The sequence below is a fragment of the Xiphophorus maculatus genome, chromosome 5 (assembly GCF_002775205.1).
Source record: "Xiphophorus maculatus strain JP 163 A chromosome 5, X_maculatus-5.0-male, whole genome shotgun sequence".
NCBI classification, from domain to species: domain Eukaryota; kingdom Metazoa; phylum Chordata; class Actinopteri; order Cyprinodontiformes; family Poeciliidae; genus Xiphophorus; species Xiphophorus maculatus.
This window is the reverse complement of record NC_036447.1, coordinates 10,991,203-11,005,697: the sequence shown is the minus strand read 5'-3', so window position 1 is coordinate 11,005,697 and position 14,495 is coordinate 10,991,203. Positions and strand designations below refer to the sequence as shown.

Here is a 14,495-nt window from a genome sequence, read left to right as displayed (position 1 = left end):
TTTCAGGATTGCCCTTTGAAACCAATGTCCACATGATTGTTCTGTCCCTCATAGACCTAGGGCAAACTTTAAATGGCTTATTTCAACAGCAGCTCTTTTCTATTTTTCACATTTTTTAACTATTCAAGTACAAGTGAAATCAGCAACTGATAGTTGTCCTTTCTGGATATTCTCCCTCCTGTACAGTGGATCTATGAAGCTTTTCAAGCGATACAATCAGCTTTTTCTCTGATAAATTCTCGTTGTTTTGATGGACAGCCGTGTCTGTAGTTCCACAGTTGTTCCATCCTCTGTGTATTTTCAGATGACAGATTGAACCTGACAAAATGTTGTAGTTCACTACGTATGAATACTTATGTAAGGCACTGTATAAACTATTAAACCAGGCCAAAGCAAATGAAAGAGCAGTTTCTCTAAAAAGCTTCTTGCTTTTCATTCCAGGGCTCTTGCTGTATTTATTTACTTTTGTTTGTCTCTGCCAACGAACAGACAAAGTTTCCCCCACACAGTCTGCTGCTCCCGTGTCACAATATTGATGTGATCCGTGTCGACCGCGTGCATCCCCCGGTTTGTTACAGAGTCGAGGGGCTGGACTACAGTGTCACAGGTGCGACGCTGAGAAAGGTCAAAAGCTGGGAGACAGATGGCTTACGCGCACACATACACAGACATAAACACCCTCCCACACACTTTTAACTCTCCCAAAGGGACAGTGATCCATTGTGCAGCTCAGATGGGCATCGCTGTCACTCACGCATGGACAGACGCACGCACGCACCCCCCCCCCCCCCCACACACACACACACCAAGCAGATGTCTGGTAAACGATTATGATAAAAAGGACATCAACCATTACTGTTAAATTGCTACTACCAGTGTGTTCTTTTTGTGCTACCTCATTACAACTATCATTAAAGATTCATAACCGCAGAGGAGAGCAGAACCAATATGGTGAAAATAATTACATGTAGTCTATGAATGAAGAACACAATAGCAAGATAAATAAAAAGTAAGTTTCATGGACAAAAGATTTCTTAGATTAAACATAAACTATATTATCTTTTTACTAATTATCATATTCAGTTGAATATTAAATAAATGCATGTGACTCTTTTTTTTTTCAGTTTGTCCTTATTATTGTATGAACAGTATCTTTGTCTCTTTTTTTTTTTCCACTTTTCACATCGCAGCTTCCCAGTCATACGACACGGAGAAGCTGGCTGTGCCAGGGCAGATTTGCTCTACAAAAAGGATATCTGATGGTTTCCTAATCGCTTGATTGTCTTTATTAAATTGAGGTTGCATCTGGAAACAGCATGAACAGGTTGCATTAACAAGAACCCATTGTTTTAAATAAACAGAAGAACAACAATGCAATAAGATAACAAATAAATAGCTCTACCAGCCTTCTTTCACGATTTTATTAGTACAGTACTAGTCACCAATATCAGGTTCAGAGTCAAGCAAGGATATTTTTCAAATGGATGCAGAAGGAAGTTTTTCCACATGTACTTGCTGCCTGCAGATTTACTTCTCTGCTGGCATTGAGAGCAAATTGAAGCAATTCTGCAGTGCTCTGCCTCGTACCTGACAGTGATGGTGAATGCAGTGAACCTGCTGTATGTAAGGTTTCCTTTTGATTACAGAACATGCTTCAAAAGTCATGTTATTGTTGCACTTCAGTGTAGTTCAAACAAAATTTTCTAACTGTGTATGGATGGTAGAGCCAAGCTACAGGTCTGTGGGCATTCTTGCCTTGAAAGGCGTCTCTACCGTCCAGCAGTACCAGAAAAATTAGGGAAATGGTTCAGAACTTGAACTAGGAGATTCTAGGACAAAAACTGGAAAAGATCTGCAGTCCTGCTGAGAGATGTAAAACCAACCATTTTTGCTTATATTCTTAGATTTTTTCTGCCAATAATGATTTTATCCAATTGAGATCCCACTTTAAGAACTGTACTTAAGAGCATTGAAAATATGTCTCTTTAGCCTTCCTGCCATGAACGATCCTAAACATTTTCTTTTTTTTACTTTAGGAACAGACATGAAGTCTCAGTTCGTGTGAGAGAAGAGTATTTGTAAAACAAGGTTTTATTGTTGATATTTTAAGCTGTGTTGCATATTTTATGTTAGCGACATGGCATGCTGAATTGTGGAAAAATTCAGTTTCATTTTACACTCGACTTCTTCCAGATACAACATGGTGCCGTCTATTGCTGGATGTTTGGTACCAATCATGCATCATTTCCTACCCGCTAGGGGGAAGTGTTGCTGCTTATCCTCTCCTCTTTCTTCCATCTTTACATGTCACTCACGCATGGACAGTGACCTTTTCAAGACATGACTTCGCAAAACCTACCTAGCTTTCAGTCTTCGAAAGGTGCAGAGATACACATCAGTCAGAAGACATTACAAAATAAGAGCGTGCTTATAATTGGGATCATTATCTCGGTTAATTGCACAGCTTGGTTTTCATTACTGTCTGTGAACAGCAAGCTCCATGTTTATGTTGAAGATGCAGACCTGTAAAATAAATCTGACATTTCGAAAATGCTGCCAATGTTTCTAAATACAACATGTTCCAGAGGTGGAAATGTTAAGAGGATTAAACATATCTACTCTGCTATATCCAGGTTAGCCTTGATGGTATCAAGTGAAGTCCGTTTGTCATTGTGACAAGATGTCTACAAGATGGTTGCCTTTTTGTACCTGGCAAAAGTTAGATATGTTCACTATTTTTTTTAATTTTCTGTGTGATTTTTTTCTGTGTGGTCAACATGATGCATTGCTGAAGAAGGTCTTTCACCATCATCATATGTTTATAGGAGGCCGTCTTGTTCATGAGAAGCCAGCCAAGTGCTAGTGCAAACTGCTATGGTGGTTTGCTGACATCACCGCCAACATGCGCCGTTACCGTAAGCAGCTTCAGCATGTTTGCATGCTGACCTCAGCACTTACCTTAAAGCCTGCCTGCATCTTGGTGCAACTTGGCACGGCTGCAGTCCTGATGTAATTATATTAGTGAGATCAATAAACTAAAAGCAAAGGATTGTCCCAGTTTGTTGCAGCCTCTAATTGATTGGGCATCCCATGAATTCTCAAGAGTTATAAATAGATCTGAAAGACAGTGATGGATGGTTTATCTTTGCAGCTATGGATCAGAGGCAAAGCATGCCTCTTCTATCAGTCACCACCTTTATAGTCCATCCCCCCCTTTCCTCCTCCTTCTCTGCTGCCTCCCTTGCTCACTAACTATTACCATTTAGGGTATTCATGCCCCTCTGCCAGCAGGGAGGAATGTGTGTGCGCCTGTGTGTGTGTTTGCGTGCATTTGCAGATGTCTGCATTGTTTTCCACTATGTTCTGGTAACCTAAACTAGTATCTTATGGGGTAATTGTGTGTGAAATACTTGGAGAGTCTTCAATAATAACAGTTGGTCTTTGTGTGAGCGCTTAGGTGTGTGGGTGTTTGCATGTCAAAGGTGATTTGTGTGCAGAGGCGTTTGTGAGTGTGTGTGCAGGCGTCAGACACTCATCGTTGTGCAACAAACCGAGCATGGAGGCATCTGACCCTCAATAATAGATGTGGCTGCAGTGAATATTTAATGGGCAGGGGGCTGAAGATACATGCACGCTCTTACACAGGAGGGAAAAATTAAAATTTAGTATCCACCATGTCTGCATGACTTTTAGGCCAAGACTCTGGGGAAATGGTCTCGCAGTGTTTGGGAGGTGTAGGGGAATTTCACCAGCTGGCTACCGTAGCTCCTGCTACCGTCTCACTCTGCTCTCGTTCCGTCCATAGGGCTCTCAGGATAGTGCTGGCGGTCAGGAAGGACTCGTACCCCCACCCTTCTCCGCCTTCCCACCTCCTCCGCCTCCGCCTCCTCAGAACGGCCTGACTCTGGATTACGGGAGCAGCCTGTATGCAGCCGGAGCGGTGCAGGGCCCCGTGGAGGCTGGTGGAGCAGGCAACAGCGCGGCCAACCCCGGCAATAGCCTCAGCCAGGTGAGCGCCAACCTTGTGGTGTGGCGACAAAAAGACTTAAACTTTTTAGAGTCAATCTGACAGAAATCTGAGTCATCCAGTCTATTTTCTTATCTGGCTCTGATCTGTGATCAGGAGGTAAAATACTGCAAATCTGGTGAGTTTTTTTCCTCCACTCATTAAACAAAACAAACTAATAATTTTGACCATAGTTGGTCTATAAATGCAACAAACTGCTGCTCTTTGATGTGACCCTTTTAATTGTAGAACTATCAGATAAAGTTACAGGACCTTTCTGATGAGTAAATAAGGAAAAAGTCATCATTTTTTGATGGATTCAAAAGTACAACCTCTGTGAAAAAAATTGCATTAAACATGTTATATATTTTTTAAAAATGAAAATGTCAGACCAGTTAATTTGTGGGACATTAATGATGAGCAGAAATCTGTATTTTCCAGTAAAATATTGATCAGTGAAACTCCACAGACTTCTACAAATGTTTCTGCTCTGAACCTAAATAACTCTGCCAAGTGTTTAACTACAGAAAGATACTTAATTACTATTAAATATTTGCTCTAATAATTTAACATTTGTAAACAACTTGAGTTGAATACATCTGTTTGTTTAATAAGTTGACAATACATACGGATGTTTCTTTCAGATTTCCTCTCCTCTTAAATAAATATACTTTCCTGTTTACGCTGCGTACTTATTTTGAATTATTGGGGACTGCAGGTGATAAATTCGCCTAATAAATCTGCTAAGTAAAGACTCTCAGGCAATCAACATTATTTTCTCTACAGCAACGCTCACAAGTCTGCTTTCCACATTTGCTGAATTCCTTCTTTTTTATTTTATTAAGCAGGCTGTATCTGGGACTGTTTCTCTAACATAAATTGTGTTGGATGAAAGTGAAAAAGCCACTCAAGTTGTTGTAAATCCAAACCTTAAATGTCTTTCAAACTTTGGTTGTAAATACAGATGCGCAGATCTGTTTTGTATCTTTGGTTTTGGTTTTAGTAAATCTTTGACCTACTGATGCCTTATGTCCATGGGGGTAATTTGATTTAATTCTGATCTGTTGTTTGATGTTAAACAATAGAAGTACCTACAAGTACTACTGGAAACATGTCTATAAAAACTGATACATAGATGAATCAGAGGAATAATCGGTTAATGACTGCCTCTCGACTCGATTGTCATTAGTCCACTCAGCCTTTTATGATAAAAACAAATATATGTAACAAATTGTAATCAGTTGAAGGACCTGGTTCATGTCTTATTTTGTCTCTGACCCTGCAGTCTGATGGCTCCTCTCAAATTGACGGGCAGTCTGTAGTTGGCTCAGGTGGAGGGGGCGGCGGCGGGGGCCCTGGGGATGATTCGGACGCCAAGGGGACGCCCAAACGTCTCCATGTGTCTAACATCCCCTTCCGCTTCCGAGACCCCGACCTACGGCAAATGTTTGGGGTATGTAGATAAAAAAAAAATCCTCCTTTTCTCTCTGCTTGCAATGCGCAAAGCATCTTCTCTGCCCCTTTAAAGTCAGAATATTTTGTTACCCTGAAATGGCTTGTCGTGATAACTGCTATTTGGTAAAGAGAAATGCCTCCAAAATGTTTTGATGAAGCAAGAGCAGGGGAGAGATAGATGTGGGAGAACCCATCCTGGCTCAGTGCCAGCTCATCATGGCTGAGCAGTGCTGACTCCCTGTGGCGAACATGTGACTTCAGTGCTTCTGCAGTCTCCTAATTTCCCTGCGTTGTCTCTTTCGTTTCAGCAATTTGGCAAAATCCTTGATGTTGAGATCATTTTCAACGAGAGGGGATCCAAGGTAAGATGGTAGAGACAGACCCTCAAACATTAAAGCGTTTTGTTTTTTATAAAATAGGAACTGAATTATTGTTTTTGCCCATTTTGCCGCCTCTCCTTTTTTCTCCGCCCTCCTCCTCTCCTCGCAGGGCTTCGGGTTTGTTACATTTGAGACCAGCTCAGATGCAGAGAGGGCCAGGGAGAAGCTCCACGGCACGCTGGTGGAAGGACGTAAAATCGAGGTGAGTGTCCAGCCCTCCAGAACAATGCCCATTTTCTCCTCTGTCTCTCCTTCATTTCTAGAAATGACAAATGAGAACCATTATGGTGGTTTCTGCCCCAGAGAAGGTTTCCACGTGGCTGTTCTGTGTGCCCTTCTACCCCCTCCTCTGGCTTTACTATAGCATGGTGCAGCAGTGCCGCACGCTCTCTCATGACGGCACTTCCTGTCGTTGATGTTGTTGATGATGTTGGTGTTGTGGGCTCTCCATTGCACCTTGAACTTGGAGCTGTGTGGTTTGCAAAGCTTGCTGGGTGGAGTGGCTACACAACAGGCATGGCTGGTGAGACGTCACTACGACTCGATCGCTGGCGATTTCTGCTGCTTCTGTCACAGCATGTAGGGTCTGGTTGTTTTTTTAAATTTTATTTTACTTTTTCTGTTTTCCTGCACCTTCTCCATCCCCATCATCACTTCTTCCATGATCATGATGAGTGGCCGTTTTTGATTTATGGTTGTGTTTATGACTGGAAGAGATTTCAAAAGCCTCTCTTGTTTTCTCCTGTGAACAGAAAAGTGCCTGCTGGTGTCGCATGGTTGGAAACGTACAGTGTCTTGCGAAACGATTTAAACACTTTGAACCTTTTCACATTTCGTCACACTACAACCACAAACTGAAATGTATTCTCTTATGACTTTGCCATGAATTAGTACAATGTAGGATAAATTTGTGAAGCAGAAGGAAACATTTCACAAATCCTCTCAAACAAAAAAAAACCCCTGAAAAGTGCGGTTTGCATTTGTATTCAGCTGGTCTCAATTCTTTTCAAGGCCGTAACAGGGTGTCTTCCAAGATTGCTTAGTGGCTAGCCACATTTATCTTTACACCAGGCTTACCTTTCCTCGATGAATAAACAAGATTGTCACAGTTCTCCTCAGTTACTGGGATGATTTGTTCAAGAGATCATACTAGGAGTGGGCGTTTATTATTGTGAAAAATTTCTTATGATGTGAATTTTCATTTATTGTTGTCTCAATAAATTCCAATTAATTATGTTAAAAAAGACATCGGATTTTATTGGAAATGTTTTTTTTTTTACTATTTTTTTCACTGTCTGTTCCACAGTGGGATCAATAAATTTGAAAATATGATTAAATACAATTACTATGTGCAGCTTAGTGGCACAAATCACACTTATTTAAGTAACTGGCATCCTGAAGAAGCTTGTTTCAAATGGGTATGCTTTTCAAGAACAATATTTATACATGATGCTTTGAATGCTGTACCTAAAAATGTTTTCTTTTAATCATCATAGTACCACAAAATATTGTGATGAAATTCTAACTCCATATCACCCACCCCTACATACACAGGCCACCTGACTAAAGCATTGTATTGATGTGTCCCTTACATTGCTTGTGGCAAATTGGAAACAGGACCTCTTTCTGTCTTCTTGCTTTCTGTTTTTGTTCCAACAATCCCTTCGTTGCCACACTTTGCAAGACTACATGTTTTCCTGTCAACAGCTTTGCTCACCTGAGATGCAGATCTCTGCATCTTCTCCAAAGTTACCTCAGGCCTCTTGGCTGCTTCTATGACTGATGCGCTCCTCACTCAGTTTGTCAATTTTGGATTGAACGATGCTCCATGTGATTTTTCAAGCTTAGGTTTAAATTTCATAATTTAAACCTGATCTGAACTTTCACCACAACCTTCTATCTGCCGTGTTCCCTGCCGTCCATGATGCTCTTCCTTCATTAGTGTCCTCTAACAAACCTCTGAGATTAAATTACACACGGTTAAACCCCAGTCACTACCTCTGTGACTTCTGATGGCACCTGAGTTCACAGTAAAAAGAAACTGAATACAAATTCACCCCAAATATGAGCCTCGCACATTAAGCAATAAATCAAGTAATCATATTATAAATTAAAATTAGTGTGATGATATCTATTAGGACAAGGATCCTGAAATAGATGCTACTTGTTGATATTGTTGGAAAGGCTACATTTTGAGAAACACTGTAAACATTTGATACCCAATACGAAGTACCATAGTTAATTTGCACTACCTCTCACTTTTGCCTGTTTTCCCTGTCTAAACTAAGTGATTATTATTATTTTAAATGAAATTTTAGTTAGAGACTTCATAATCCATCTTAATTATTCTTTTTTCAGTTGTTTTGTTTGTTTATTCTGGATATTAAAAAATTCTCTTAAAATATCTTTTTTTGTTTTGCTATGAGAAGGTGCACTTGCATAATTATTATAATAGTTCAAAATGGTCTCAAAAAACCTTTCGGATTTTAAATCAGTCTTATCATTTTCCTTCTGCTTTACAATGATGCCCTCGCTTATTTAGGTCTTCTACATATAGTCCCAATGAAATACCTAATTGTTTGATGTTGTAACTTGACAACATGTGAAAAGTTTAAAGGGTGTGAATACTTTGGTGAGGCACAGTAAGGTTAGAGTTTGCTGGGAGTTTCCCCAGCCTGTCATTTCACACTGAGCGACTTGTATGCGGTCGCTGCTGATATGTTTGGTGTGTTCAGAGATCGAAGCATGACGGGGGGCATTTCAGGGGCGGGAGTTGAGGAATGAAGCTGCTGTGAGAAGTGTGGTGTCATTTTTGATTTTCCAGAACTAAAGAAAATAAATAAAATCACATATGCAAGATGGATGGTTAAATACAAAAAAAAAAAGGCTTACTGTTTGCACACACCCTGCTTGAAAACGAACACCAGATCTCATGGAAGTGCATTTTGTTGTGGCATTTTTTTTTCCTTTTTAATTTGTCAGCATGAGCTCAGATTTCAGTTGCAAATGGCCTCCGAGAGGGAACACACACACGCCATGCTTTCTGCCATTTGCTCGAGCTGTTGATATTAAATCGTGCTTCAGATTAAGTTTTTTCTTTTTTCTTTTACTTACTGCTGTAGCTCTTCTGCATGGTCTTTGGATGTCCTGCATTCTTCTCTTTGTCTGTGTGTAGGTGTGCTGAATTACAAAAAAATGGAAGGTGGAGAAAGAAGTGAAGAGAATGCCATAGATAGCTGTCATTCCCTCTCCTTTCTGTATTTTTTAATAGGTTTTCTTCTATCTCCTTCTATCTTTCTTTTCACACCCAACCAGTCTGTCTCTCTGTTTTTGTCCTCATGTCAACTTTCATCCCCCATGTCTTTGTTCATTTTTCTGTCTCGTGATGTAGTAAGAGGCAAAATCACTCTAGAAAGAGATTAAATTTATAATTTTTTATTTTATCGTTGTAGAGTGTCTCCTGAGTTTCATCTCCATTTCTTTAACCTTTATGATCTGTCGTCATGGTGGGTTATAGAGGCTAGGTGGTTGGCTGATACTTGCAGGTGACTATTGTCATGTGACCTCTGACATCACTTCCTTTCTACCACAGGGTGGGGGTTGCTTTTCATTACTTCGTTTTGTTTGTCCCTCCCCTTTCTTGCCTTATTTTGTTTTATTTTTCTTCTTTTGTTTGGTTCATCATTTGTTTCTTACGCATATTTTCTCGATTTCCCTGATGATTTTTGTATGTTGTTGTTGTTGTTGTCAGTCTCCACGGTAACTGCTCGCGTGTCCTCACGCCGTTCCCCCGACCACGGTAAGTTGTGTACACATGGCATCATCTTTGAATGACCCCTCCCCCCACCCCATGCGCCCAAACAAAAAATAAAATGCACCCAAACAAAGGATTCCCTTGCTGCAGGGAGCTTGACTGATTGGTGGACAGAACCTGATTGGCTAATCCTGTGATTGATTGGGGAGGTGGTGAATGAGACTATTAGGAGATTAGCCATTTACCGCATGGCATTACAATAAGGCCACTTGTGTAACTGAATGTACCGCATCTATCTGCAAGTGCAACAACTACGACTACCACTTCTTAATGCATTCATTACAATCACCTCTAACTGCATTCAAAGCATTTAATTCGTGAGCTGTATCCTGCATGGTTTACTCTCTTTCTGGTCATCTGTATGACGTCATGTAGTACTATGTCATCTCTCTGTGTCATGTGTCAGCCAATAGCTCCATTCTTGCACCTTATTAGCGGGAGAGCATGCTGGAGCATGAGTGCTATGTTAGCTCTTCTGGAGAGGGGATAATAGCTGTCTGTATATCATGGCGTGCTGTAGTGCTTGACGATCACTTCCTGTACCAGTGCTCAGACTGTTGTCGAAGTGCAGGTTTGCAGCCTTAATGTTTCAATCAGAGCTGTGTTTCGTGGATGAGTAGCCCGGGTTCCCAAACGGGGCCGATTTTTAAAGTAAAGCTGAAATAAAATAATAAAAAAAAAGCATCCTGAAATAATTCCTGGCAAACCTAAATGAAAACAGCTTTGTCTTGTTCTGATTTCTGTGAGGAGGTGTCCTTGATTTACCTTTTGATCAGTTTGGTTCTGGATGGTGTGTGTCGTCGGTTGTGTGCTACGAGGTGTTTTCTGGTGTGCGACACTGATCTGAAATGCCCGGCAGTGTTTCACAGCAATGGTTTGATTGTTTTTGGTTTGGTTGAATTGTTTTTTTTTTGTTTTGTTTTTGTTTTTTTAATTTGAGAAATGATACTTGCATCCCCCATCCTCTTTCTTTTCTCTGTGCTGTCCTTTTTCTCTGTATCCGTTTTTGCACCAATCATCATCTCCTCCATCATGGCTCATGTACAGTTAGACTGGATGTAGGCAAACAATCAGATTTGTGTGTTGTATGTGTATCACATCTTATTGATTTTTTGTTGTTTTTTTTTGGTTGGAAGAACTGCACATTTGGATGAATCGTTCACCCTCACTCTTCTCTTTCTCCTCACGTTTCTGTGTTTTTCTGTTTCCTTTCATATGGACTGGCACTTCCTCCTGCATCCTCTGTCCTTTCTCTGTTGTTCTCTGTCCCCTCCTCCCTTTTCTGTATGATGTGTTCTCAATTGGGAGGGAATCCAACCTTTTTTCTTTTCTGTTTTTGATTGGTCTATTTGCTGCATCTGATGCTTGCTAATTGGTTAGTTTTGCTCACCTCTGGTGATGTGATGCACTCCTGGTTGGCTGTCTGTAATTTCTGTACAAACTGTTTGATTGATGTTATTTATTTATTTTTGGTTATAAGTTTTTGCATTTTGTTCAACTGACGACAAATCTGCTGCTTAATTCACCTTCTTTGTCTCCTCCTTTTTTAGCAGCAACATAATGGTCTTGGATTTCTTTTCGAATGCCTTTGCTCTGAAATATATTTTTTAAATTTGCTTTGTTCTATGTGCCAATAGTTGCAATGTTTGTGTGCAAAACTGCCTGATTACTCACTGGGATCCTTGTTATCAGTGTTTCTTCTTTAAAAAGAAGCGCATGCATTAAATACCATTGCTGCTCATCTACAGAATTAACACCCTGTCAAGAATAAAAACTGAAATTAAAAGTAAAGCGCCTCACATGAAAAGCAGAAGAGTTTTGTGAAAAATAAAATGTATGTTCTAAAATTTTAGGAAAATGTATTAATATTTCCTGAATTTTGCTTGTATCTGTATATATATATATATATATATATATATATATATATATATATATATAACAGAATAAATTGGCTCCTAAACCTTTTGTTTATTTTCCAGGTTAATAATGCCACAGCCAGAGTGATGACAAACAAGAAAATGACCACACCATATGCTAATGGAGAGGGCCTTGCAGCACTTCCATATGGTAACATATTATCCTGAGCTATACTGGTGACACATTTCCTTTATTGATTGCTTTTTTAGAATAAATGTCATATTATAGAACCGCACAATATATCACAAATATATCATCATCGCAATATTAATGAGTGCAATATTCACGTCATGAAGGGCTGCTTGGAGTGCAGTAATTGTTGGCTAATATATTCCAACTGTTATTGTGTATTTTTCATGCCAATGTAATAATTAACCAACAGCAGCACAAATGATGTTCTCCAATATGCTAAAGGCTAAAGGTCACATAGTGATGGAAACACAGATAAAAAAGGGAGGCACATATCATGTCTGAGATAATCATTGCAATATTTTCCATAATTATCTCCATGGCAACATCTTCATTTTAGTCTACAGGATTCTAGTGCTTCTCAATGAAATCTTACATTGAATAAACTCTGAGTTACCAGATAAAAGGATTTTGGATAATAACTAAAAAACAACAGCATAGTCCTTTAAAAGGCAGAATAGGTCTCATTTATATAATCTTTAAAATATTATACTAGCTATAAGTATAGTTACAGCTGCTAGCTGCAAAAACCAGTATGTATTATTTACATAATAGATATCCCTTGTGTAAAGAAAGAAAGACCCTACATAGTCTTATAAAGCATAGAATTTTATCTGACCATTTTCCATTTATAAAAAATGTTTAATTTGTTTCTGACTTTTTTTTGTATTAAATTTTCTAAAGGACAGAAATTCTGGCCCACTAATTGAAATGGTTTTATAATTTAATGACAGTCTTCATCATAGATTTGCCTCCTCAGACCTTTGATTTTAACACTTTACCCATAAGCATTTGGTCTCTGACTCTTGACTGAATACACACACATTCATACGTAAGAAAATACGTATTTAATTTAATTTTTCTACATTTTGTGCTTTAAACTGTACTGAACTGTAGCGGTTGTCCTCGATTGCAGCTATGTCAGTGTGACTGTAAATAAAAAAACTGTTGTATAATATTTCAGTCCAGGTTGAATTATTTCATGTATTGAAGTTTTAATGCTTGCCTTATGGTTTTGATTCAATTTTTTTTTGCTATTTCTGTCAATAGGCTTAAGTTGCTATAAATCTCAAACTCCAATATTAAGTTTAATAAACTGCCCTCCCAAACAGCTTGGGAGAATTGGGGAACCACACGAACAAGATTAAAAGGTGGATGTGTTTTTTTCTAGGACTCAATCACTGATCATTTTACAAGGATTTGTTTGAGTTCTGACCCAACATTTGGGTTGAAATCGCGTTATTCATTCTGAATCCACGCTATTACGGACCACAAATAGAAATGTTGTTCTTGTAACCAGCTTGACTGGTGAAATTGGTTCCTTTCACCTGTTAAGTTACTATTCATGAAAATATTAGTTTTCTTCATGTAGGAATGTTGCCTTGATGTTGTTTTTTAAATTTTATTCCTACAGCTGGTTGGAAGTTAAGTCCTATGGTTGGAGCCATGTACAGTCCTGAGCTCTATACAGGTAAGATATTAAAAAAACTAATTTTATTCTGCTTCTCAAATAATATCCAACAGATACTGAATTTTGGAGGCAAAACCTTGCAAAGTCAAATTAAGAATTAGAACAAGAGACACCTGCACATCCGCAGGCTTTTATTTTCCAAAATTGTTGAGTATTACTAAAACTATAAATTGTAGCAGAGGTCAAACATGTTTCTTATAAGATAGTCTTTTGTTGTGCTTTTATTTTAATTCAGTGGGACATGACATCAACCAACAATCTAAAAAATAAGTAGTTTGCATGTCATCAAGGCTCATCCACAGAACAGACTGGGTCCAGAGTGAAGCGAACAACTAGGTCTACAGAGTGGATCATCAGGGCTGACCTTTTCTCCATCCAGGACTTGTACAGGTCTAGACCTGTACAAGTGTACAGGAAAAGGGCAGGTAGCATCTCTGCAGACCCCACACATCCTGGATTTTACCTTCAGGAAATAGCGCTACAGAGTGCTATTTATGAGAACCAGCCGCTACAGAGATGATTTCTTCCTCCAGGCTGGAACCCTAATGAACACAATGAACACCTTACAACCTGAGTAGTCAGCTAAAACAGAATTTTAACTGCCACAACGTACCTATCTTTTCTTTAAATAAATAAATAAAAATGGCTGGAAATACTGTTTTTTTTTCCCTAATGTTTATATATTTGTACTTAATCTCTGTACACTGCGAGTTAGAATTCTGAAATAAGTATTTGGATCAATACAACCAGAATTCAAGTTTTCCACATGGTTACTTGTCCATGTGGTACACAGATCATTAAGGACACCTGGTCATTGAACCAGTTTGTTCTGTTCAGGGAAAGTGAGGAGCAAGATAGATCTGCACAAGGCAAGAAGTCTGATATGATTCTGGAACAAATAGAAGAAATACAAAATGAGAATCAGTCATGATCAGGGTGACCATAAGAAGTGAACCATTAGCACATAACTACATAGGTGGAGCTTACTATAATCTGAAGACACAATCTTGGGGCCACATCCCCCAAGGATCAGAGTTTTGCAACCATTAGATGTGTCTCTGCTTCAAGACACTTGAGTCAAATAATAAAGTCATCTAAAGTTTACCCAGTAAGTTTAAGTCATGCTTTGTTTGGGATCAAATACATACACTGCCTGGCCAAAAAAAAAGTCGCCACCTGGATTTAACTAGGCAAATAGGTACAAGCCTCCTATTGGATAAGTACTGCATAGGCGATTATCTTTCAGCTGGCAACAAGTTATTT

General features: G+C 39.1%; 1 protein-coding gene across 6 annotated transcripts in view; it reads left to right on the top strand.

Moving 5' to 3' along the window:
• The window catches only part of LOC102235339 (RNA binding protein fox-1 homolog 2-like), a 50,220-nt gene that overhangs the window by 25,835 nt on the left and 9,890 nt on the right, over positions 1-14,495 (top strand). For all 6 annotated transcript variants that reach the window (XM_023334696.1, XM_023334697.1, XM_005809072.3 and 3 more), the window contains 6 exons: positions 3,806-4,009; positions 5,292-5,459; positions 5,770-5,823; positions 5,951-6,043; positions 11,635-11,722; positions 13,176-13,232. In XM_023334696.1, the coding sequence (XP_023190464.1) occupies positions 3,806-4,009; positions 5,292-5,459; positions 5,770-5,823; positions 5,951-6,043; positions 11,635-11,722; positions 13,176-13,232 (664 nt within the window). The remainder of the gene's footprint in view (positions 1-3,805; positions 4,010-5,291; positions 5,460-5,769; positions 5,824-5,950; positions 6,044-11,634; positions 11,723-13,175; positions 13,233-14,495) is intronic.